The following is a 26,584-nucleotide window of genomic DNA, read 5'->3' on the forward strand; positions in this document are numbered from 1 at the left end:
ATATTCAGACAGCTTACTTCTGTATAGAATTTTGCTATTTGTAGTTTTATCATTTTTTTTTCCTTACAGAAGTGCCTCCAATAGTTTGTCTCAGAGTCCCTCAAAAGTGGATTTATTTCTTCCTAGGCACCATTTATAAAATTGCCTTTGTCCAGACATAATTTATAGTCAGGATTTAGTTAAATATGGAAATACTCAAATATTGATCACTTTTCAAAGAATTTAAAGGTTTAAATTTTTTGGACCATAACGTTTGAGGTTATCCAATGTTGCCGGTGTCTTTATGTGCAAGACAAACACTCTAGCACTGACCTATATCGACAGCTTGTGTGAAGCCAATTTTAAAAAACAGGTTTGGGACAACAAAATTCAGACTAAGTCAAGGAGCCCTTGGTAGTCTTTGGAATGAGGTAATAAAATTGTGATGTTGAAATGAATGAGGCTACTTTATTGAGTCATGCAGCAATGGAAAAGATTGAAGCTTTAACTCAAAGAAAGTGGAGAGCCAGGAAGTCTCTAATTCTGAAATAAATGGAATATCATTATTTACCTTTTTAGCTTTAGCATTTACATTCATTTTGGGAATTTTGTCTGCAATTGTATTGTTATTGAGTGTAATATTCTTATTTGTCCTGCTAGAGCTATCACAGTAGACTTTAAAGGGATTAACCTGAAGTTTAATTGAATCACCCCAGTGGTCTGTTCAAAGGAAACATAACATGGGCAGATAATGTGAAGATCTTTCTCTGTGATTGTTTGGCTTTTTTGAAATGGGAAGGTAAAATCAAATTTTCTTAGGTAGAAGAATTGAATGGCTGCAAAGGTTAATGCCTTATTACCCTCAAACTCAGAACACTAATTTTTGGAGTATGTTCCCCCTTTACTCATATAAGTATAGCTTACTCTCTTTATATAGAGTAGTCCTTAACAGTGTTCCCCGGGGATCCGGGGAGATGGCTCAGTGCACAAGCAGCAGAGCCAGAGGACCAGAGTTTGGATCCCTTGCACCCATGTAAATTCCAGGTGGGCGTCAGAGGAAGTGGCGAGTGCTTGAGGATGACAGTTGCAGCCGCTGCCATCCACACATGAGTAAATGTACCTGCAAATATGTGCTTTCATAAATGGGAACACATAAATACATATGCATTACACACCATGCACATACTGGAAAAGGATCTGCGAGTGCTGGCAGCTAGTAAAGTCCTCTTGTGGTTCAATAAATGCATTCCTTGTTCCTCTTAGGTTTTCTTAAGGGTTTCGTTAAATGGGATCATGCCCACTGATTATTTTTGATTATTATAAATATTAGTGAATAGGAAATGTAGAATTTGCTGTTCTTGCAGAGGACCAGAGTTCAGTTCCTAGCACTGATGTGGCAGCTCACAACCATCTGTAATTCCAGGTTCAGAAAATTTGATGTCCTCTTCTGGACTCTGTGGATATCAGGCATGCATATGGAGCACACACATACAATGCCAGGCTAACAGTCACATAAATAAAAACAAATAAATCCTAAAAAATATTAATGAGTAATCATACATCCACAAAGACAATGCCAGTTATTCAAAGAAGCTTAGGTTCAGAACTCTAGTCCAAAAATCAAAGAAAGCTCATTTCCAAGATAAAACCTAGCAGTAGATAAATGGTATATTTCTCTTCTATACTGCTGCATTTGAATTTTTACATAAATAATTATGCATTTGTTCTATACTTTTGAAGCAATTGAAATCTATTAGAATGAGATTTGACAAAGTATTCAATTTACAAATAGCTTACTTTGTGAAAAGCACTGTTAATTCTTTTTTTTTTTTTTTACAAAGTTAGGAAATCTGTCTCATCTTAAAATATTTGAAGTTTTAGATTGTTTTTGGATTATTGTTTTAGATCTAAGACTTGCCTTTTGCAGGCTCGTAATTGACTTAATAGCTATAAGTGGTAACCTTTATTTTGATTGGCCAAATAAGATAAATGCTTGATGTTTGTGTGTGCCCATGCATGCATGAGAGAGAGAAACAGACAGACAGACAGATATTCAGGTGTGGAGATTAGAGGACAAGTTGTTGGATTTGGTTCTCTCCTTTCATAATATAGGTTCTGGGACTCAATCTTGTATTATACTTGGTGGTACCTTTATCCACTAAGCTGTCACAATTTTAAGCTTTTATAGAAAAGTATAACTAAAAAGGAATATTTTGTGTGGTATACTCAGGAAACTGAAGAGATGGGATGATTTGTAAAGGTTATCACTTTTTATACTGTCTAAGAATAGAACATACAGATTTATGTATTTATGCAGTTTACATAGAAATTGTATGTAGAGAAATGTGCTACATCTGGATTTCTTCCCTTCCTCTCTCTTTCCCTCCCTTCCTCCTTTCCTCCCTCCCTCCCTCTCTCTGTTGTTTCTTTGATTCTTTTCTTTCCTGGTAGAGTCCCACAGTGTAAACCCAGCTGACCTGGAACTAACTGTGTATTCCAGGTTGGCCTTAAACTTGCATTGCACTGATTCTTCCTCTTTAGCCTCTTAAGTGTTGGAATTGCAGGTGAGAGCCACCATGCGTAGTTCTGTGTCTGAATTTCATGTTTAACACTTCAAGAGACTTACAAAGTTATGAGCACCAATACAAATTATATGATCAGTTATCCCCTTCTCTACATTGTAGTGGTGGTGGTGGGTAGCCTCAAACTCGACCTGTAGTATAGGATGACCTTGGAGCTGTATGCCTTCTGTCTGCAGGCCGGTGCCGTTGCACCTGTTGTTGCTAAGATCACAGAGTACCATTAGTTCGCTTTTCTTTGTTCTCTCTACTGCTGCTTTCCAACCACAGTTTACACTTCTCTGTCTCTAGCGCTTCCTGTGCTCATAATCCGTAGGCTGTTCTGATTACATTCAAAGGGACTCAACCTAATGGAAAATAGTTTCCCTGAAAATAAAAACAACAGCATTGTTTCCTAATGCAAAATTCTGTAGTGACTTTGACACAGTGTGGGGAGTTAGAGAAGGTGATTTCTGGGCAAGAGGAGCATATGAAAGCATAGCTGCTCAGTCATAGAATCATACTGCTACCAGCAATTTCCAGCTCTCCACTGCCTTGCCTGCTTTGCCTCACCATTGTGTCTCTAGCAGCCAGTACAATGGCAGGCGCATAATGGACACTCAGTAGATATTTGCTAGGTAAATAACTGCCGAATTAGTACCCAAGGTTTTGGCACTAAAAACTGTCCTGTGATGATTCTCAGCTATTTATTTTATTGTGTGACCTTTTTCTCAAAAGGAAGTTTTGCTTCCTTTGAAACTTTAGGTTTCTAAAGTCTCTTTATTGTAAGTTGAGTGCTAATACCACCAATACTGCAAAGTGATCTGTGCTAAGGATGGCTATCTAGACTTAAAACAGAAATAGAAGTAACTGAATAAGGTTGCATCTTCTTCATGTGAAGTATGAATACCTAGAAATACTAATTTTTTATATATTATTGTTATTTGTGATAGGGTTTCATCAAGCTCAGGCTGGCCTCATCCCCCACATAAGCAAAAAAAATGCTACAAACCATTTAAAAAGACATATCAATTATGATATATTAAGACTTAAAAAGAAAAAGAAACATTTAACTTAGTACTTTTAAATATGCAGTGCTCCCCACCGTAGGGCTATGCAAGAATCTTGAGCAGTGATGGAAGTGTTTTCTATATGCCTCTCTGGGATCACAGGCACTAGCTGTTCAGAGCTCTTCAGTTGTAAAGAGTAAAGCTCAGTTACTGGATTTTTTAACCTTACTTGAATTTCTTACTTAAAAAAATTCATGTAGAACCAGATATGGTAGCACACATCTGTATTCAGAAGGTTGAGGAGAAAGGATTGTGAACTTGAAGTAAACACGGGCCATTAGTTACACTCTACCTAAAACTTTTGCCATTTAATAATATTGACTTTTTAAGTATGTAATAATTAGGATGTTTTTCTTTACATTTTTTCTTATTTTTGCATTAAAATCGGAGTTGATAGGCATTTTTATTTTTGTGAATGTTTATGTCACCAAATAAAATAGTTTCCCATCTTGCTGATTACAAAAGCTAAAACAAGCAGTCAAATCATAAAGGCGTGGAAAGACTTATTATCTACAGTAGTGAAGGTGATTGCAGTATTATTTCCAAAGCAGGTGCTTGCCTGCTACCAAGGAAGTTTTGGGCTTTTTTAAATTCAGGATCCTACATATTGTTATGCAGGGGCTGGCCCATTGTTGAGTATGCTTGGTTATGCAGTACATTCCTGACTGTGTTCAGTTTAAGGTCCTAATTTAAGAAGGAAAGATAATAGACAAAGTTTGTGTCATGCTTAGCCTAAGGTAGTGGAGCACATGTTCAAAAGGTTAGGACAAGGAATGCTTCTGGGCATGTTCAGTTTGTACCATAAAGTTTTAGCTGAAAAGAAGATAACTGTATGAAGGTATCTTAATGTAACAGTTTATTCCTGAATGTTTCTGCCCCATGTAGTAGCTCTCAGAAATAAATGCATGTGCAGATTCATTAACCACCACCACCACCACCACCACCACCACCACCACCACCACCACCACCACCAGCAGCAGCAGCAGTAACAGCAGCAGCAACAGCAGCAGCACAATGCCACCATTCCTGAAACCTCCCTGTACTTACTTTCTAAATCCGATGGACGCATAGAACCTGACAACCAGTGATATATTCTCCCACTTCCCCTTTAGCTAGACTGTCTAAATAACCTTAAAGCCTTTTTTCTTTGCAATACTAAGATTGCCAGAGGTCTAATATCCACTTATCAGTGAGTGTATACGATATTTGTGTTCTTTGAGATTGGGTTACCTCATTCAGGATATTTTCTAGTTCCATCCATTTGACTAAGAATTTCATGAAGTCATTGTTTTTAATGGCCAAATAGTAAGTACTCTATCAGGAAAGGCGACAACATTTGAAATGTAAATAAAGAATATATCTAATAAGAAAAAAATTACCAGAGGTCCTTGAACAGACTAAGAAAATATACTGCTACGCTCCACTCACATTTTTTCCTTAATCGGAATGTCATGGGCCTCAGATGAGTGAGACTAAAAGAGATCTATTTAATAACACGAGGATCTATATTAATAGTGGCTACCATTCATCGTATTGTACCTTTAAAAAGCTATAATGTCTATAAACTATAATTTGAAAAATATTTGTTTTAATTTTTTTATTATTTTATTTTATTTTTTGGACTTAATAGATTTATTTTATTATTTTCAAAGAGGACACAAAGTTGGGTGGGAAAGGAAAGGGGTGGATCTGATAAGAGTTAGGGAATGGAAACAATAAAAGCACATTTTACAAAATCTCAAAGAACTAATAAACAAAGTTTGTAAAATAATTTACATTATGCCATATTCCCCAGTGTACCTTCATGCTTTCTCATATATCAATAGAACAGTCTATCTACACAATATTTCTACTATCTGGGTCCAATAGAGACAATAGTTACATATCTTTCTCATGTTAAATATAAAAATGTATAATGTCTGGAGTATCATCTGTACTTAACATTTTTTTTTTTATAAATGGTACTCATGATTCATCAACATAGCCACATTAGATTTCTCCTAATGAAATGATGGTTTTGCTCACTATAATATAGATGTCAGTATTAAAGAAATACAACTGTTTCTCAGTGAAAAATCACCAGATTTGAAACAAAAGTTCCCATCTGGGTCTATAGAAACTATCAGGCCTCACACAAAGGTTCTTCCTAGGTAATGTGATCAAGGAAATTTATACTTCTCTCATGGGAGAGGTCTAACATAACAGACTTATTTATAATAGCTTTACTGAAGATGAAAGGACATGCAGTTGTGTCCAATAATTGGTAATATGTAAAAAACAATACGCACACATATGCATGAGCTTTGCGAAGACATGTACCCATGAGTGTACTAAAGATGAGTGTCTGTGTTCAGCTTTCAGGGTGTGGTTGTCTCCTCATAACTAACAGTTACATGTACTATTTCATTTTTAAATGTGCAAATGCCTGTAGAAATGATGTCTCTGAACAAGTCATTTAACCTTAGCCAGTGGAGTATATTTAATGCCCTACAGTAAAATTTTCACCTTAAGTATTACAGTGCTTTTACTGCACAGTCTCCTTTTCTGATTTTTAGTTAATATCCAATGTCAAATATAGCAAAAGGGTTTGTTTTGTCAAAAAAAAATTTACATTAACATTTAACAAGGTTTAGGGCTGAAAAAAATGACTCAAAGGTTAAGAGTCAGTCACAAAACTGGCTGCTATTGTGAATCTGTGTTCAATTGTCACTTCATTTTTTTTATTCGATATATTTTTTATTTACATTTCAAATGATTTCCCCTTTTCTAGACCCCCCACTCCCCGAAAGTCACATAAGCCCCCTTCCCTCCCTCTGTTCTCCCATCCACCCCTTCCCACTTCCCTGTTCTGGTTTTGCCCTATACTGCTACACTGAGTCTTTCCAGAACCAGGGGCCACTCCACCATTCTTCTTGGACATCATTTGATGTGTGGATTATGTTTTAGGTATTCAAAGTTTCTAGGCAATATCCACTTATTAGTGAGTGCATACCATGATTCATCTTTTGAGACTGGGTTACCTCACTTAGTATGATGTTCTCCAGCTCCATCCATTTGCCTAAGAATTTCATGAATTCATTGTTTCTGATGGCTGAATAGTACATATGGGTGTTTTGCCTGCATGTACTTTTATGCCTTTAGAGGGCATTGGAGCCCCTGGAACTGGAGTTACAAATAAGGCTGAGAGCTACCATGTTGGGTGATGGGGATTGAACCAGGGTCCTCTGCAAGTGTAGCAAATACTCTTACTAAGCCATCTTTCCAGCCCCAAGCTTTATTTATTTTGTATATATGGGTATTTTGCCTACATGCTTATCTGTGCACCATGTACATGTGTAGTGCCCATGGAGGCAAGAAGATGATGTTGAGTCTAGATGATGATGGAATTACAGATAGTTGTTAGCTGCAGTATGGTGCTGGGCATTGAATCCCGGTTCCCTGAAAGAGGAGTCAGTGTTCTTAGTCATCTTTCTAGACCCTGTAGGTTGTCTTTTAAGGCAAGGTCTTATTATTGGTCCAGGCTGGACTATAATTTGTGCTATAGTCCAGGCTGACCTTGATTTTATAATCTTCCTACCTTATCTCCCTGACTACAGAAATAATAGGAGGGCATCATCATGCTTAGTTTTTATTTCTCTGTTTTTTTCATGGAAAATGTTATATGATATAATCTAAAACCAATATAAACTATTTTACCATTTCTATTTTGGATCATTTATGCTAGTGCTATTTTCTAAAATGAAAAAAAAAAGCTAGTCAGTTAGAGTTATCTGAGCCCTAGGAACTTTAGTGCCATGATCACATTTCAATCTTTGTTTTGTTTTTTGAGACAGGGTTTCTCTGTGTAGCCTTGGCTGTCTTGGAACTAACTCTGTAGAACCAGGTCGGCCTTTAACTTGGAGGTCTGCCTGCCTCTGCCTTTTGAGTGCTGGGATTAAAGGTGTGTACCACCATTGCCTGGCCATATTTCAAATGCTTATCAAATGCATTGTTATTAGTTACAAAGATAAAGGAAGAAATAAAAAAATAAGTTGATTAAAATATGCTAAGGGAGCTAGAGAGATGGCATAGTTAGGAGCACTGTCTGTTGTTCCAGAATATGTGGTTTTGATGCCCAGAACCTACATGATGGTTAGCAACTATCTAGAACTCCTGTTTTAGAGGATGCTATGAACTGTTCTGGGTTCTTTTGATACTACATATTCACTTTGCACAGACATACATATAGCCAAAACACCCAAACACATTTTTTAAAATCTAAAGGAAGAAAAATTAAACAGAATATTTAACTGCACAATTATCACAGAGGATTTAAAAGGAGATTACCTACTCTAAATTACTTTAGTTATTTTTTTTTTTGCATTTTTGTTGTATGGAACAAAGCTTTGTACTAGGAATAATAATGGTACCTATCTTTTAACTGTCATTTGCATATTATTCTGCTGCTATCTCAAAATGAACAGTCCTTGCATTGAATTAATCTTGTATCCTTTCCTCCTATTCTAATCTGCTAAGTACCTCTTGTTTCCCTCATCTCTGATACCATTTAAAGCGACTACCATCTGCCCACTGTCCGAAACTAGAAAACTAAAAGTCATCCTACTCAAGTGTCCTTACCATCTGTCTGTATCTGTATCTGCTGAGCATGTCTTAGAACTACGTCTGCTCCCTTTTTCCTCTCTCCCATGTCTTAATTCAGAGCTTGTATTATGCTATTCTTGCAATTGGAGTAGCATCCTAGTTACTATTTCTCCAGCGACCCCAACATCTTCTATACTGCTTCTGCAATAATTCTTATCCAAAATACAGATCTCATGCCTTCTTCTTGTGTAACTTTTTCATGGCACTCTATTACACTAAGGTAAAGTACAAACTATTATTGACATAACACTTCATAATAGAACAATTCTTTCATCCCCAGGCTATCACACTTTTCTAAATTTGTGCTTCCATATGTCTGCAGTTTCCTCATATGCCATGAATCCATTCGTTTTTTAGTACATATTATTTCCTCTAAGGAGCCTCTTTTGAGCTGTAGTCTTAGGGATTAATGGTTAACCACCTTCTCTATATTCTCTGTCCCAGTGTTGATCCATGTGAATGTGTCATGTTCAGCATTGGGTCCTAAGAAACCCATTTCCTAGCACATATAACACATGCTTGGTAAATATTAGCTGTTCTTTGTTTACATTTATTTTATAACTCATTTGTGCTACAAAGAACTTTGCTACTTATAAAAACCCTGGAAAATAATAGGACACGTCCTTTCCCTACCCCTGTGTGTGTGGGAAGTATATCTACAGTATTATATCCAGGGCCCTGTGAATGCAAAGCATCTTCTCTACCACTGAGCTATACTTTTATCCTTTAATTAACATTTTTAAAAGATTATACTTCATATTACCTTATATTTTATATTTTAAAAGGATTGTTTATTTATATACACCGGTGTGAGGGCTCATGGATGCTCAAAGACCAGAAAAGAACTTCTAGTATCCTCATCTATCACCTTCTCCCTTTCCCTTTTGAGGGAAATGTCTTCTTACATTTTTCTCAGCTATGGAAGCCAACCAGCCCCAACAATCCTCTTGTCTCTGTCCCACTCTGACCTAAAATAACAGATATATGTGAGATGCCTGGATTGTTATGTAGATGCTGAGATATGAACTCTGGTCTTCGTGATTACACAGCAGATGTTATTAAGTACTGAGCCATTTCTCCAGGCCTACCTTTCATTCTCTATAGTAGTTTCATTTCCTGTATAATCTTTTAAATTTGTATAATGTGACACATTGAAGTAATATATGACAAGATATGTTAGGAAAATATAGTTGATATTCTCTTGTGAAATTCTTGCGTGTACTTATTACTGCACATACTTCACAGGCCTGACTGGTACCACATGGAGCCCACACATTGCTCTTTTAGGAAGACAAGAAATTTTGTGTGTCTTTCCAATGAGAGTAGCAAAGGTGAAAACTTCACTGAGATAAACCATTATTTTATAGTGCTGTTATTTATTTCATTCTTGAGTGTTGATTGATATTCTTTTCTTTTTCTTCTTTTTTTTGGGGGGGGGGATTTGTTATTTTCGAGACAGGGTTTCTCTGTGTAGCCCTGACTGTCCTGCAACTCACTCTGTAGACCAGGCTGGACTCGAACTCAGAAATCTGCCTGCCTCTGCCTCCCAGAGTGCTGGGATACAGGCGTGCGCCACCACCGCTCGGCCAATATTCTTTTCTTAAAATTAATTTTATTTTTAAAATTCATTTTGTTGACATTTTGTATATGAGTATGGAATTTATCTCATTTCTATCCCTTTCTTCCCCTTCACCATTTCCTCCTGTGTCTCCCTACTTCTCTCAAATTCATGCCCTCTTCTTTAATTACCATTGCTTCATGTTCTCACCCACATACATGTTGCAGGTAGCTTTAGCTACCCCCCTAAGCTCCAGGAACAGTCTGCCCTACTAGCCCCTGCCCAGAGAATGTTGCAACCACGGATGGCAACCACAGACACACACACAGTTGTTCAATTTCAACTTGCCTTTTTGGCACAATTGCTGGGTGCTACTTATCTCCTGGAAAAGTGTGCTCTTAACAATACTCTTAGCTCCGTACCTCTCCACTTGCCCTCAACTTAATTGCTCAGTTATATCTAGTCCCTGCTCAACACCTCCAACAGCCTACTTGTAGGAGCGACCTGTGGCCACTCCTTCTGATATCTCACATGGCTGGTCACCTTTTCTCCCACAAAAGCCTGGCGAACTCTCTCTCCTCCCCTTATGTCTGTCTGACTTGCCTGTGGGGACCTGGAAATCCCACCTGTTCCTTCTGTCCAGCAATTGGCCAATGCCTTCTTTACTGATAAATCAAAAACCAATTGGGGAACAGGACCTTAGCATCAGAACCACCTCTATACACACACACAGACAGACAGACAGACAGACACACACACACACACACACACACACACATTTCTTGATCAGTCCATTTATTGTTGTATATATGTTTAGGGATGACCACCATCCCTAGAGAAGACTGATCCTCCATCTCTCTGCAACAATTAGCTGGCTATCTCTCTGCTTCTAGGGATAGGGCCCTGTGAATTTTCTTCCATCCACACTAGTATGTCAACTGGTGTTGTGCAGGTCTTGTTTAGACAACCATCTTGTAGTGGTTTCATGGATGCTAGTCCTTTGGCTCTAAAAAATTTGCCCACACAGCTGCATCAGTGTGGATGAAGACTTTATGGTACTCGTTTTGACCAGTTGTGGATTTCTGTAATAGTCTCCATCTGCTGCAGAAAAGAAACATCTTTGATGAGAAGTGAGAGCTACACTGATCAGGGAAGGCCAGTATGTGAACTGTCTAGAGCTAGGCATTGGAATGTAAAATGGCTCGGGAGGGCTTAGTTCTTGATGATTGATAGTCTTAATTCCCATGTTATACAGCTGAGTTAAACTAACATCTGAACTTTCTTTCCCAAAGGTTTCACTAGAAGAAAAAAGTGCAACCATTATTTATGACCCTAAAGTTCAAACTCCAAAGACCCTCCAAGAAGCTATCGATGACATGGGCTTTGATGCTCTTCTCCACAATGCTAACCCTCTCCCCGTCTTAACCAATACTGTGTTTCTGACTGTTACTGCTCCACTGGCTCTGCCTTGGGACCATATCCAAAGTACATTGCTCAAGACCAAGGGTGTAACTGGTGTTAAGATTTCCCCACAGCAAAGAAGTGCAGTAGTCACCATAATCCCATCTGTGGTGAGTGCCAGTCAGATTGTGGAGCTGGTCCCAGACCTCAGTTTAGACATGGGAACTCAGGAGAAAAAGTCAGGAACTTGTGAAGAACACAGCACGCCTCAGGCAGGGGAAGTCATGCTGAAGATGAAAGTGGAAGGGATGACCTGCCATTCATGTACTAGCACCATTGAAGGAAAAGTTGGAAAGCTGCAAGGTGTTCAGCGTATTAGAGGTAAATTTATCAGGTGTCTCTTTCCCTTTCCCTTTCCCTTTCCCTTTCCCTCTCCCTCTCCCTCTCCCTCTCCCTCTCCCTCTCCCTCTCCCTCTCCCTCTCCCTCTCCCTCTCCCTCTCCCTCTCCCTCTCCCTCTTCCCCCCCGCCCTGTCTCTCTTGCTCGTTTTGTAGAGCTATTCTTTGTTTTGATCTTTAAACTTTGCTTTCTTCCCAAGCATGAGTTTTAACTTGATGGGCCTAGAATTGCTTCCTGCTTCATTGAAGTTAGAGACGTAGCATATTCCCAGGATTAATGTCAGTGAGGTTAATGATTATAATGAAAGGCTATGAGAGTTGAACTTTAGTTTAGGAGGAAAGGCACTGTGGTAGTGGTTTGTGGAGTTCAGGCTTCCTGAGCAGCCTGCCTTGGGTATATTTTATTTCTAATATATTTATACTGGAATGATGCAGAAACATGGAGACTATAGGAACAGTGGTCATGTTGCTTGTTCCCAAAGTATGTCAACCCCATTTTCTGAAAAGCACAGCAAAATCTAAGGAAAAGCATTGAAAAGAGTGAGAAAGAGCTATTGACTCTGAAATGGACCAGGAATGACTAACTTCATTATGCTTCTGTTTCTTAGTGTCCCTAGATAACCAAGAAGCTACTATTGTTTATCAACCTCATCTGATTACAGCAGAGGAAATAAAGAAGCAGATTGAAGCTGTGGGTTTCCCAGCCTTCATAAAAAAACAGCCAAAATACCTCAAATTGGGAGCCATTGATGTTGAGCGCCTGAAGAACACACCAGTCAAATCTTCAGAAGGATCTCAGCAAAAGAGCCCATCATATCCCAGTGATTCAACAGCCACATTCATCATAGAGGGCATGCATTGCAAATCATGTGTGTCAAATATTGAAAGTGCTTTATCTACACTCCAGTATGTAAGCAGTATAGTAGTTTCTTTAGAGAATAGGTCAGCCACTGTAAAGTACAATGCAAGCTTAGTCACTCCAGAAATTCTGAGAAAAGCAATAGAAGCCGTTTCACCAGGGCAATACAGAGTTAGTATTTCAAGTGAAGTTGAAAGTACCACCAGCTCTCCCTCCAGCTCATCTCTTCAAAAGATGCCTTTGAACATAGTCAGCCAGCCTCTGACCCAAGAAGCTGTGATAAACATTAATGGCATGACTTGTAATTCATGTGTGCAGTCTATAGAGGGTGTAATATCGAAAAAGCCAGGTGTAAAATCCATCCACGTTTCCCTCGCAAATAGCAACGGGACTATTGAATATGATCCTCTACTGACCTCTCCAGAGACCTTGCGAGAAGCAATTGAAGACATGGGATTTGATGCTGTCTTGCCAGGTAGTCATTTTTCTTTGATATCTTTAACATTTTTGTATTCCTATTTTGTTTCTTCATTTGGCTTTTAGCAACAAGAGAGGATTCATAGTCACTGAAATTTCACTTTTTTGTGTGATGGATTTTACTATGTAGCCCTTGCTGATATAAATCTTACTATTTTGACCAGACTGTCCTTGGACTCACAAAGATAGTACCTGTCTCTACCCACTTAATGTTGAGATTAAGGGCATACACTTCCATACCTGGCTGAAATTCCACTTCTTACAAAGGAGTCCTATGGCAGTAGTCACCAGTGTGTAAAAAAAAATGCTTAAGGATATCACGAGCCCAAAAACTTAAAGGCACAGCTGGGCATGATAGTGCATGAACTCATGATAAAGAGACAGGCAGATCTCTTGAGTTTGAGGCCAGCCTGGTCTATAAAACAAGTTCCAGGCAACCACAGCTTCCCAGAGAAACCCACCTTAAAAAAACAAACAAACAACAAAAAAAAACCCTATACTTAAAGCCAGACCAACATGGTGGTTATGGTTTTGTACAATGTATATGATTGTACATTTTGTACATACATTGTACAAAAAGCTATGTGAGAAAGCTAGAGAGATAGCTCAACGGTTAACAGTGTATTGTTATAATTATTCTATTTTATTATCAGTTGTTGAACCCTTATTATGCCCAATTGGTTAATTAAACTGTATCATACACACACACACACACACACACACACACATAGGTATACATATACACATAGGTGACAGCACTATGGATGTTTTTATGCACCTGCTGAAAAGTATCTCCTGTAGATAAAGGAAGATTCCCTTGAAGCCAGTGTGCAAATTGTCAGCATGATAAGGCTAGTTAAATACAAGCACAAGAACTCTCTAGTAACTGATTATTCTCTACTTGGGGTTGGGTTTGGAGATAATGGCTAGAAGAATCTGACATAACTAAATTTTTTATACTCACTTGGATCAGATTTTCTTGGGACCCCTTGAGGTGTACAGTAAAGAAATTCAAAGTCAATGTTGAGAATGGGTAATAACAGTATATTTACTGAGGACTTTTAGGACCTTGCTGATTTTAAAGAAACGGGTTGGCAGGCCTAGAAGTGTGGACTGTGACTTATGAAAAGGTGGCAGCTAGAGAATAAATGAAAAGGACCTTTCTTTTTCCAGCAGACATGAAAGAGCCACTGGTAGTGATAGCTCAGCCCTCACTGGAAACAGCTCTTTTGCCCTCAAGTAATGAGCCAGAAAATGTGATGACAGCAGTTCAGAACAAGTGTTACATACAGGTTTCCGGGATGACCTGTGCTTCTTGTGTAGCAAACATTGAACGGAATTTAAGACGAGAAGAAGGTAAGACACTCTTAAGTGTTGTTATTTTTACATCCTTATTTCCAGACTCTTTCCCATCTGTGTGTTGTGGCCATGCTTAGAAGTCTTCCCAAGGCTTCCTAAAGATCATCCTTGATGCACAATACCTCCCTGAATTTCTGGACGTTTTTATTAGTGTTGTTTTTTTTACAATCCAATTTTAGTACCAGTAAAATTAACTGAAAACTTTATAGCAGAAGGAAATACTATTTTGAAAATTACTATTATGAACCATGGCTATGATAAACGTTGAGAAACTAAATTTTTTGTTAAAGCAAAAAATAATAAGAAAATAAGAAATAGAAATGTTTTAAAAGATAATAAGTAAGTTAGGTATTGTCTTATCTAGATTAAACACCAGAGCCAAACCATATTTATGTAGAACTATATTGTCTCCTCTAACAGTTTGACCTCTGATCTTTCCTTGTAAGATTCAAGTTGCCTAATATTGTGTATTTTGACTTCATGTTACAAAATCTTTGAAAATCAACACCACTGTTTTTTCTGTAGTTGCTCAGATGTTTTAGTTTATAAATGTATATACATTTTATAGGTATATTAATATAGCATAAATACCTTAGTTAACCATATAAATATATGATTATGTTTAATGAGCCCAAAGTCCTATGTTTGGTACTTAGGCTGCCCTAACCCTAGATGTCTTGATGATAGATGTCACTCACAAGGGCTGAATAAGGAAGTAGGGATTAATGTAGGAAGCATATCTTGACAATTGAGGAAATGAGTTAAAAGTATTAGTAATACACCATCTTTCATTGTAAGGCCAGAAGATTATTTTTTACGACACATAAGGCATATGTCTTTGGTTCGTTGTGGTGTCTGCATTCAGTTCATTTCATTGCATTGTTCATTTCAGCCACTACGTTTCCTGACTGAATTTGCAGTCAAGGCTTTGCTTGATTCACTAAAAAGGAAAAGAGTGGCAGAGGCAGCCAGATCTCTGTGTTTGAGGATAGCCTGGTGTGTACAGCTAGTTCCGGGACAGCCAGGACTACATACTGAGATCCTGTCTTAAAAAAAGGAAAGAAGGGAGGGAGGGAGGGGATAAATGAATGTTGCTAAGCAAATTAACTCAGAGGAAGCTTGCACAGTTCTTGTTTGTCTCCTGAAAAAGAAATTTCTATATTACCCCCAAAATGCTGATCCCAGTTATAATTGTCTTCTCAGGACCTTGAGAAAGCTAAATATATGCCTGGATAGTAAGTGACATCCCTAGCTCCCATCTTAACACTTGTTAAATCTCTCAGTTAATTCTACACTGTCCTTCTTACAACCTCTTATTTATTAACACTGTTGGCCTTAGCTCGTGTAAGTAAGCAGTAATGGGCTTTCATCATTAAGTCTGCGTTGCATTGCATTGCTTAAAAAGACATTGCCCAAAGGTTCTAAGAGTGGAGCTCCACAGCACAGCACACCTAATCGGCAGTGTATGCCTTGCCTAGCCTGTGCAAAGTTTATGTAGAATTCCCAGTATCACCCCTTAGATGGAAAAAAGCTCTCACTATGTTTGAGAGGATTTGTTAAAATTAAACTTACTGCTTTTTGGAATTCGACTGTTATACTCTGTTTTGTGTCAGGATACTAAGTATGTTCAACAGAAGCACAAATATTTATTCTATATCATCTATATTAACTATCTATTTACCTACCTCTCTCTTTCATTTTGGTTTTCAAGACCAGGTTTCTCTGTGTAGCCCTGGCTGTCCTGGAACTCTATCTGTAGACCAGACTGACCTTGAACTCACAAAGATCTACCTGTCTCTGTCTCCTTAGTGCTGGGGCTAAAAAGGTGTGAGCTACCATGCCTGGTCCTTCAGGCCTCTTCATACTGACACTTTCTCTGAACTGATCAAACTTCAGAGCCAACCTATGGATTCTCTTTCCGTTTTCATTTTTCCCATTCATTATTTATTCACTTTATATCCCTATTACTGCTCCCCTCCTGATTTCCCCCTCACGAGTCCCTCCCCCTCCCCTTCTCTGAGAGGATGGGAACACCCCCTCCCAGTATCTCAGAGGCTGAACCACCAATCAAAGAGCTGGACCTAGACCTATGGATTCTTAGTCCTAATTTCTTTTTTTTTTTCTTTTTTTTTTTCTGAGACAAGGTTTCTCTGTGTAGCCCTGGCTGTCCTGGAACTCACTCTGTAGACCAGGCTGGCCTCAAACTCAGAAATCCGCCTGCCTCTGCCTCCCAGAGTGCTGGGATTACAGGTGTGTGCCACCACCGCCTGGCTTTGGTCCTAATTTCTTAGGGATCTTCCACATTCCATAGATTCCTAGAAAGAACTATTTTTGCTGTGTGCCGTGAATTATCTTCCTGGCAGTCATAGCTATAGCTGGCCTAGAGAAGTAGAAATTATTAACAAAAGTTTGCATCTGAAACATTTCTTTCTGAGGTGAACTCATTTGCATTATAAAGAAGTTCTGTTTCACCTTTTGAGGCTAATATGAGATAGTAAAACTTGAGAATTTTTAAATGGCCATCATTTGACAATACTATGATGTGTATACTGATACATTTTTAGATTCTTGACTATAATTACAGTGGCTTCCCATGTATATAAATTACTTTCTCATAGGAAGGGAAATAAATTTTGTTTTGTTTTGTGTTTGTTTTTGTTTTTCAGACAAGATCTCATGTAGACCAGGCTGGCCTCAAACTCTGTATGTAGCCAAAGATAGTTGTGAACGCCTGATCCTCCTACTTTTCTCCTGAGTGCTAGGGTCAGAGGCGTGTACAGCTGTGCCCTTTTTTTAAGGGATGCTAGGGATGAAGCTCAGGGTCTCTTGTTCTAGGCAAGCAATCTCCCAACTGAGATACATTCCTGCCCAGGTTTTATTAGTTTCTAAAAGTGCTTTCTTTCTTCAATATAGAAATTTTCTCATTATAATATATAGATCTCATTTGGATCCTAATTTAGACAGAAAACTGTTAAACTAATAAATTTAAGAATATGGTTTTAGATGTGAAAATGATGTTTATGCAGTGTGTGATTGAACATCACTCATACTAAGCAAATGTTCTATGATATATGAGTTTGTAAAAAGCCTGTCTTTTGGAGATGCATATTTAAAGATTTGCGCAGAAAGTGGTAAGATGTTTGGGATTTGCTTCAACATCATCTGGGTAGAGGATGGGGAGTAGAATCAGTAAGAATTTAGATAAATAAGACCCAGCTGCTATGGCCATTGGGGCGGCAGGAAGGCAGCTTGTATCTAGGGGTTGTTAGCCTGAGTGACAGCAAGATTCTGTCTCTTAAAAAAATTATAAAAAGATGAGCCAAGTATAGTGATAATACCTTAAAGGCTAGCACCTGGCACACAGAGACAGGCAGAGTTCTCTGAGTTCTACTTCAAGGCCAGCCTCATTGGCTTAGCAGTTTCCAGGTCAGTTAAGGCTGCATAGGGAGCCCCTGTCTTGAACACAAACAAGTGCGTCCCATGTTGTTGATAATAATTGTTTAAGTTTAGTGAAGGCACAGAAGATGGTGATGTTGCCCCATTTTAAATATACATAATTAAAATTTTGTATAATAAGTTTAAGGTACAGAGGATACTCTTTGAAACAGTTTTTAAATCGTTTGGGTTTAAGATGAATAAAAAGTTGAGTAGTAAATTTTGGCAAATTTTCTTTCATACTTTTGCATTTAAATGAAAAATATGAAAAGTAGTTTTAGCATTATTCTTTTTTTGTAAAACCTATCACCTGCCTTTTTTTAAAATCAATGTTCCCAGGAATATATTCTGTACTTGTGGCCCTAATGGCTGGCAAAGCAGAAGTAAGATATAATCCAGCAGTTATCCAACCCCGAGTGATTGCAGAGTTTATTCGAGAGCTTGGATTTGGAGCTATGGTGATGGAAAATGCTGGGGAAGGCAATGGCGTCCTGGAACTTGTTGTAAGTTGGATCTTTTGTATGTTTCCTAAACTTCCAATAGAAACTTGGAGAGGCCCTCATAGAAAACTTGGAAAATTGAGCGTATGAGGGAAACTGGAAGATAGAAAGACGGCTATGATTCTCCAAGCATAGAATGGAAATATGCATAGAATTTAATCTTTTTAAAGACTAAAAGGGGGTGGGGCTTGCAAGATGGCTCAGCCAGTAAAGGTGCTTGCCTATAAGTTTAGACTTTTGTGACCCACAGGGTGAAGTAGAGGATGACTCCAGAAAGTCATCCTCTGAACACCACACATAAATAAATGCACCAAAAAGAGTGTGGTTGTTCATGCTCATAATCTCAATCTCAGTATCTAGGAGGAAGAGACAGGAGGATTCCTGGGAGTTTGAGGCCAGTGTGGACTACATAGTGAAACACTCTCTTAAGGAAAGGGAAGTGTAAAGAAGAGAAATTGAACCTGATGGGTTTAAAGAAAACAAGATGACACAAAAAGTTGGGTAGGGAAGGGGTATAAATATAAGAAGAGTCGTGGGAGAGAGGGTAAATATGTTCAATTACATTGTATAAATTCTCGGAGAATGAGAATAAATGAGTTAAAAATACAAGGTGTATTTATATTTTCTTGAGAATAGTCATTTTCATACAATATATTCTGATTATGGTTTCCCTCCCTCATTTCCTCCCAGAGCCTCCCAACACTTCCGGCTCCTTTCTCTCTTAAGAAAACAGACAGGCTGGTCCCCGCTCTGACAGAGTTTGTTGGATATGTGTACCCTTAGGAAGTTGCTGAGGTGCTTGCACTGCCTGTAGAGCAGGGAAATCCCCTGTACCTGCACTGGCTGCACCAGTCACAGAATCAGTTTCAGATCCTGGCACAGCCCTACCATGACAAGCCCTGTTCTTGCCACAGCTCCTTCCTCTGCTTAATACCCTTTGGCATCCACGTGATGACTGAGTCCTCAATAAATCCTCTCCTGCTCTCAGAGCTGACAGGGAAAGAAAAGAAAACAGACAGGCAAATAGAAAAGATCGACAAACAAGGACAAAGCAAAGTGAACAAACTAACAAAAAAGAAACTAAGAGCATGAGAAAGGCATACGCATGCACACAGAGAAACAGACAGACTGACATACAAACCGCAAAACCAGAAACCATAATATACTGGAAAAAAAAACAGTAAGGTTAAAAAATGTCCAAACAAAGCAATATGAGACAACCAACATCCAAAACTACTTTTAAGTTAATTTTCTGTTGGCCATCTCCTGCTAGGAATGGGGTCTGTGCTTAAGTTGGGGTTTATATTCAGCAAGATTCTTAGAGAAACGAATTTTTCCTTCATGAATTAGAATATTAATCAGATAGCTTTTTGGTTGAGAACGAGAGCTTGTGTCTACTTCCCCGAAATAATGAAGCCATTACTCGCTAAGAAATGTTTTCCTGGAAGGAGGCTTTTTGCACTCATTGAACTGCAGTCAGGGCACACATTCTTGCATGGGATCTTTCCAAGAATTATCAGACAGGAGACATGATAAGTTATCTAGAATCCAGGCTCTGAATGGACTCTTTATTCTGTGATAGCTAGTGGCTACACAGTTGTTTTTCTCCACAGTTCACTCCCACAGAGAGGAGAGGACAAGAAGGGAGTGCAATGGGGAATACCCCACACAGCTGGCTAGTTTTAGCTCTTTTTAAGAGAGTCCTCTTACAGTGGCCCCTGGTTCTGGAAAGACTCAGTGCAGCAGTGTAGGGCAATACCAGAAGAGGGAAGTGGGAAGGGGTGGATGGGGGAACAGGGGTGGGAAGAGGGCTTATGGGGCTTTGGGGAGTGGGGATGGGGAGCCAGGAAAGGGAAACTCATTTGAAATACAAATAAAAATATATCGAATAAAAAACAAAGGAAAAAAAAGAGACTAAAGCAAAAAAAAAAAAAAAGAGTCCTCTTATTTGGTTTTGAATAAATACTTCCTGGAAAAACAAATTGGTTAAGATAGTTTTTTTAAAAATATTTTTTCTTTTATGGAGGAATTTGAGAGGTATTTACTTATCTTTTTGATTTATTTAAAATATTTTTATTTATGCATATTCGTGTGAAGAGGATGTCAGATTCCTTGGGGCTGGACTTCCAGGCAGTTGTGAGTCAACCCACTTGGTCCCCTATAAGAACAGCAAGGACTCTTCAACTCCTGAGCCATCTCTCTAGCCTTTATTTACTTCATATATTTTAAATAGGCTGGGTAGATAGATGGTTTAATGTCGCCGCCATTATCTGTCCAGCAGAATAAGGGAGACGACACGGGAGACTCCTTTCGAAGCAGTTTATTCAGGAAACCTTACATCAGGAAGCCCCCGATCCTAGCCCGAGCTGCCATGGTACTGAGTATCGGGCGTAGGCCTGGGGGATTAAAAAAAAACACAGACACGGGTCATTCTGCAAGGAGAATGCCCAAACCTTACTGAGAGACCAGCAATATATATACTAGAGGCCAGGGAAGGGAACAGGAAAAAACAATTATAGTCATAGGTCAGGCACCTGGGAAGTCCGTACCACACCAGGCAGAAAGGCAGGGATCAAGCTAAGCCACGGGATGTTTTTCTCTCAAGAAACCTGTGCAAACAGCTCAGCTGGGGGCGTTGAGCCAAGCTCGCTGGTTCCCAACAGTTTAACAGTTAACTCACTTGCACACTTGAGCTTGAATCTGTGCCACATGTTTTAGGGTGCCTGTGAAAGTCAGAAAAGGATGAGTTTCGGGTTCAGCTAGAGATGCTGCCTCAGTAATCTCAGGAAGTAAAGTAGAGCAATTAAGGAAGATATCAAATTTCAGCTTCTTGCCCCTGCACACATTGCACACATGAATATGGATGCGCGCACATACAAATCCCCACACATGAATACATATACGTGCATACACTACATGGGCACAACAAAAACCAGAATAGTTTTTCTTTGTAAATTTTATCAAGATAAGAGTCATATACTACATAATCCATTTATCGAAAATATGCCACGCTGTGGCTTTTAGTATATGCCTAGTTTAGTCCAGTTATCTTCAGAACCAATTCTGGATCTTTTTCATTATTCCAGAATCCCCAACTCCATCACAGGTGGTACTCCTCATCAAATCAGAATTCTAATAATAATATCAAAAATATACTCATTGTACAGATAAAGCCTTGTAAGGCAATCCTGTGTTATGAAAGTCCTCTTAGAAGTACTAAATTTTTGTAGAAGAAAAGAGATATTTTCAATAAACAAAGGCTTTGCTTTTACCAGGTGAGAGGAATGACGTGTACCTCCTGCGTTCATAAAATTGAATCAACGCTCACAAAACACAAAGGGATCTTCTACTGCTCTGTGGCCCTGGCAACTAACAAAGCACATATTAAATATGATCCAGAAATTATTGGTCCCAGAGATATTATCCATACCATTGGAGTAAGTCTTGACTTTGCTTTTCTGTCTTACCTTTCCAGTCAACCACCTTCTGGAATCACATCTGGTTTATATTAGATAGAGACAATGAGAAGACTCTAACCCTTTAACTATTCCACATAAAAACATTAGTGTGTGTCTGCTTTTGTTACCCCCCAAGTCACATGACCTTCATCAGGAAACTTAGACACACATTTGTGCTATTAGATCCTAAGCAGACCTAAGCTGAAGCTATCAATCACTTAAAGTATTTAGGAAATGGATATAAAGTACAATTTATAAGAAAGGCTCAAGCTAGTCACTATAAAATTAAGGTATCATGCTAGCTGTACTATAGTTTGTTAAAGCAAAGCAAAACAAAAGGAAAAAACTACTTTCAAGTTAAATGTAACCCCTTTCTTTGTGCTAAGTTTATCCTGTGTTCTTCAGTGCATCCTAAACAGTAATATATATGTGTTTTATATTTATATTATGCACTTTCAATGTGCTATGAATTTGATGTTCTGATGATTGACAGTGTATTATAGTTCAGGAAATATCCTATTAGTTTAGGCAGCTGTACCATTGGTATCTGTGAAGCTGGTATTACTGAGTATCTACCCTAGTCACCTTCAGCAGATACACAGATATTTTGCCAAGCTTCAGTTTTAGAGCAGGGCTGCCATCTTATTTCAGAGGTGAAACAATTTGAGAAGCTATTTGTTGAGTTCCATACGAATTGATGGGATCACTTTCAACATGTCACACTGCCAACAACTAGAAGATGATAGCCATTTCCCTAGAGGTTGAGAATATGGTGTATTCAGTTACAGAACTGTCTGTGCCCAGGTACATCTTACTAAGGTGTAGGTCCCTTTCTTTACTTAGCTGTATTGGGGAAAAGGACTTCTGTTCATATTCTTTTTCTTGTGGATCAAAAATGAAGGCTATATCGGCAAGGCCTTGGACAGTGTATTTAATATAGTGTAGTGTTGGTGAAAAGGGCTATTACACTTGAGTGAAACTGGGAGTTTAAGAGCAGCAGAATAGCTAGGCGGTGGTGGCGCACACCTGTAATCCCAGCAGTCTGGGAGGCAGAGGCAGGCGGATTTCTGAGTTCGAGGCCAGCCTGGTCTACAGAGTGAGTTCAGGACAGCCAGGGCTACACAGAGAAACCCTGTCTCGAAAAACGGGGGAAAAAAAAGAGCAGCAGAATAGACAGTAGCTAGAACCAATGTGCTATTAACTTCTTTTTCAAAATTAGAAGCCAAGCTAGTGGGCAGAAAGCTCTGGACAGCTTCTTCCTTCCATTCCCCAGATTGACAGTTACTCAGGAACTGAACTGACTGGTTCTAAGTAATACCAGCATGGCTTACAATATCTGTGCATTGAGTGAAAACATTGACATTTTTCTCATGAATTTCCTTAGAGCTTAGGTTTTGAAGCTTCTTTGGTCAAGAAAGATCGATCAGCTAACCACTTAGATCATAAACGAGAAATAAAGCAGTAAGTACTTTGGGATTGTCAATAAAAACATTTCAACTCCTCTTAGAAGTTTAACATCCTGTTAGCATGTCAATTTGTACTATAGCATTTTTAAAGATTTACTTTTGTGTAAATCAATTTTGTGTGTGTGTGTGTGTGTGTGTATGTATGTGAGTGGATGCCAAATGTGTGCAGGAGACTATGGAAGTCAGAAGAGGGTGTTGGATCTGCTGGTACTGGAGTTATGGGTGCTTGTGAGCTGATGTGGGTGCTGGTTATAAAACTTGGGTCTTCTGAAACAGCAGTAGGAGCTCATAACTGCAGAGCCATTGCTCCACCCCCATGATGTCTTCTTACACTGAGTGACATGTTTCTCTGTAGAACATAGAATATTTAACTTTTAGGTGCTCACTAACTGGTACTTTACCAAAATACTAATGGCATTTTTCCATTTAAGATGGAGAGGGTCCTTCCTTGTGAGCCTGGTTTTCTGCATCCCTGTAATGGGACTGATGATCTATATGATGGTTATGGATCACCACCTTGCAACTCTTTACCATCATCAGAACATGAGTAATGAAGACATGATCAACATGCATTCATCCATGTTTCTGGAGCGTCAGATCCTGCCGGGACTGTCCATTATGAATTTGTTGTCCCTTTTATTGTGTCTACCTGTACAGGCAAGTGACATTATCAAGTGTATTGTTTGATCTTCATTAAAGGTTTAAAAGTGAAGGCTGAAGGTGTAGTTTAGTGGTAGATTATTTGTCTAGTATACCAAGAACCCTAGGTTCAATCCCAGCCCACCAAAACCCAGAGCAAAACAAAAGGCAGTAGTACTAACAATTATTTAGTACCAATCATACTAATGGAAGACAAGTTTTCCAGTTACACTTTCCACCAGAACCTGAGGTTTGTGATTGACTTTTGGAAAAGGGCTAAGTTTTATATATTAAAAAAAAACTTTCCAAAATGTCTAAATTATCTTCCTAGTTTACTTGGTTTTTTTCAAAGATTTACCTATTTATTATATAAAGTACACTGTAGCTGTCTTCAGACATACCAGAAGAGGGCATCAGGTCTCATTACAGATGGTTGTGAGCCACCATGTAGTTGCTGGGATTTGAACTCAGAACCTCTGGAATATCAGTCAGTGCTCTTAACTGCTGAGCCATCTCTCCAGCCCCCCCCCCCCCAGTTTACTTGTTTAAACTAGAATCAAAAAGGAAAATATGGAGCTAGAGGCAGACAGATCTCTATGAGTTCAAGGCCAGCCTGGTCTATAGAGAGAGTTTCAGGACAGCCAGTGCTACACACAGGTTTTTGAAACACTGTCTCAAAAACCAAAAAAGAAAGTGAAAAGAAAATAAAACTTGCAGCAGCCATCTGGCTCTTTTATGGTATGAAGTATCCACTACATCACAGATGATCTCCCTTGGTGTCTTGTACAGCAGCTTGAAGCCCTTCTGTACATACCTCTGCTAAAATGCAAACTTGTTCCTGCTCAGAATTTCCCCCCTTACAGCCAGGTAGGTGTATGCCTGTAATCCCAAGATCTTGTCAAGGTCAAAGTCAACCTGGGCTTTCATGCAAGGCTCTATAACAGTGTTTATGGACTAGTTAAAAGGCAAAGGAAGTAATCATCAATCCTTTATGCTAAGTTTACTTAGGTGTGCATATGAATTTTGGGTTTAGGAAAATTCAGTAATATTCACTCTTCTGTTACAGTTTTGTGGAGGCTGGTACTTCTACATTCAGGCTTACAAAGCACTGAAGCATAAGACAGCAAATATGGATGTGTTGATTGTGTTGGCAACCACAATCGCATTTGCCTACTCGCTGGTTATTCTTCTGGTCGCAATGTTTGAGAGAGCCAAAGTGAACCCTATTACCTTCTTTGATACACCGCCTATGCTATTCGTGTTTATTGCACTAGGCCGATGGCTGGAACATATAGCAAAGGTAAAGTAGGAAAAGGTGATGTTTGTTAAGATAGTGGATCAGTCAAAGACCTTAATATTTTCTAGACCACTTACTAGAAATGTGCATTGAGTTATGTAGTTAAACATTTTAGTTCTAGCAATATTTTCAGTAAACTTATCAAGTTTTTATTACTGCCAGGGTTAGAGTATACCAATGGTGCTTTGGAGATATCATTGTTATTTGAGAATTGATTTAGCCATGTGGCTTAAAACAGTGGTGTCAAAGTTCATTCATATTTCTATGCTGTGATGAAGGTCAGTTTCTAATCCTGTGCCATGTAACTTTAATGTTTAACTGAGTTAAAAGCATAATCTATATGCATCTCAGTACCTTAAGCATTGTACAATTTTTCCCTAACTACAGTCTAGACAATCACTTGCTCGTTCTGTCTAGTCAGTGTGTTCTCATTTTTACTAAACCATTCTAGTTTTCTTAATTGTTTTTCCCAAATTTTTTGTTTTAGATGATGCTACACTGAACATAATCATGCCTAACATTCATTCCCTCTGAGCTGAGTACCTTAGGAGTAATTACAAAGGATATGACTTATGATTGTTGTCTTAAAGGGCATAATCTTTCCATGGTCTTAAACTATTAGCTGTGGGAAATTTTGCCAGTTATGGTCTGTGAGGAAAGTAGGTTTTACTACAACTTCCTCACCATTGCATCTTCTCTAAATCCTTGCTAAGTTAGCAGATGTTAACTAGAATTGTAAAGGGACTCTAGAGTGAGGTTCTTCTATTAGTAGTCTGGAAAAACTACTTATACATGGAGTATTTATAATCCCTCTTGAATGATCTATTTATTCAAGTACTTTGTTCATGCATGAGATTCCTGATATTTTCTATTAAATTGTATTTCTTTATAAATTATACCTAGTACTTTTAAGATTCTTTTAAAATTATATTATTGGTATTCCAATGTAAATTTTTCTGATCAAATGTTTTTCTTAAGCTAATGTTTGAGAAAATGTTAAAAGATTTTATCTTTAGGTTGAAACACTTTTTCTTCAGCATTGTTATTGTGTTGTAATTTATAGGGCAAAACCTCTGAGGCTCTTGCAAAGCTAATTTCATTACAAGCAACTGAAGCAACTATTGTAACTCTTAACTCTGAAAATCTCCTCCTGAGGTATTTATCTTCATTTGATTTTGTTTTAAACATTCTATTATTCATTTTATTATGGTGGGTACACATTTGTAATGGCACATGTGTTCAGGTCAGAGGACAGCTTGTGGACCCTACTGAAGGCACACAGGTTGTTAGGTTTGGCAGCAAGCACTCTTATGTGCTGAGCTAGCTTGCTGGCCCTCTTTTATCAGCATATTTTGAGATGTATCTAGAAGTAAGGTATGTCCTGATGCCGTATAGTCTGACTCTTAGATTTAACAATTATCCCCATCCTGTGATGCTTTACTTCATCTGACTGTTTCATCTTTCTTTCTGTTGTTGCAGTAGGAAGCAAA

The 26,584-nt window shown here is 38.5% G+C and overlaps 1 protein-coding gene across 3 annotated transcripts in view; it reads left to right on the plus strand.

Moving 5' to 3' along the window:
• The window catches only part of Atp7a (ATPase copper transporting alpha), a 105,396-nt gene that overhangs the window by 53,825 nt on the left and 24,987 nt on the right, over positions 1-26,584 (plus strand). For 2 of the 3 annotated variants that reach the window (XM_052170123.1, XM_052170122.1), the window contains 9 exons: positions 11,099-11,588; positions 12,213-12,938; positions 14,114-14,296; positions 18,074-18,237; positions 21,510-21,671; positions 23,077-23,153; positions 23,590-23,815; positions 24,864-25,097; positions 26,158-26,249. In XM_052170123.1, coding sequence (XP_052026083.1) covers positions 11,099-11,588; positions 12,213-12,938; positions 14,114-14,296; positions 18,074-18,237; positions 21,510-21,671; positions 23,077-23,153; positions 23,590-23,815; positions 24,864-25,097; positions 26,158-26,249 — 2,354 coding nt within the window. The remainder of the gene's footprint in view (positions 1-11,098; positions 11,589-12,212; positions 12,939-14,113; positions 14,297-18,073; positions 18,238-21,509; positions 21,672-23,076; positions 23,154-23,589; positions 23,816-24,863; positions 25,098-26,157; positions 26,250-26,584) is intronic. The other variant, XM_052170124.1, reaches the window with a different exon arrangement.

This window comes from Apodemus sylvaticus, chromosome X (assembly GCF_947179515.1).
Source record: "Apodemus sylvaticus chromosome X, mApoSyl1.1, whole genome shotgun sequence".
NCBI lineage: Eukaryota > Metazoa > Chordata > Mammalia > Rodentia > Muridae > Apodemus > Apodemus sylvaticus.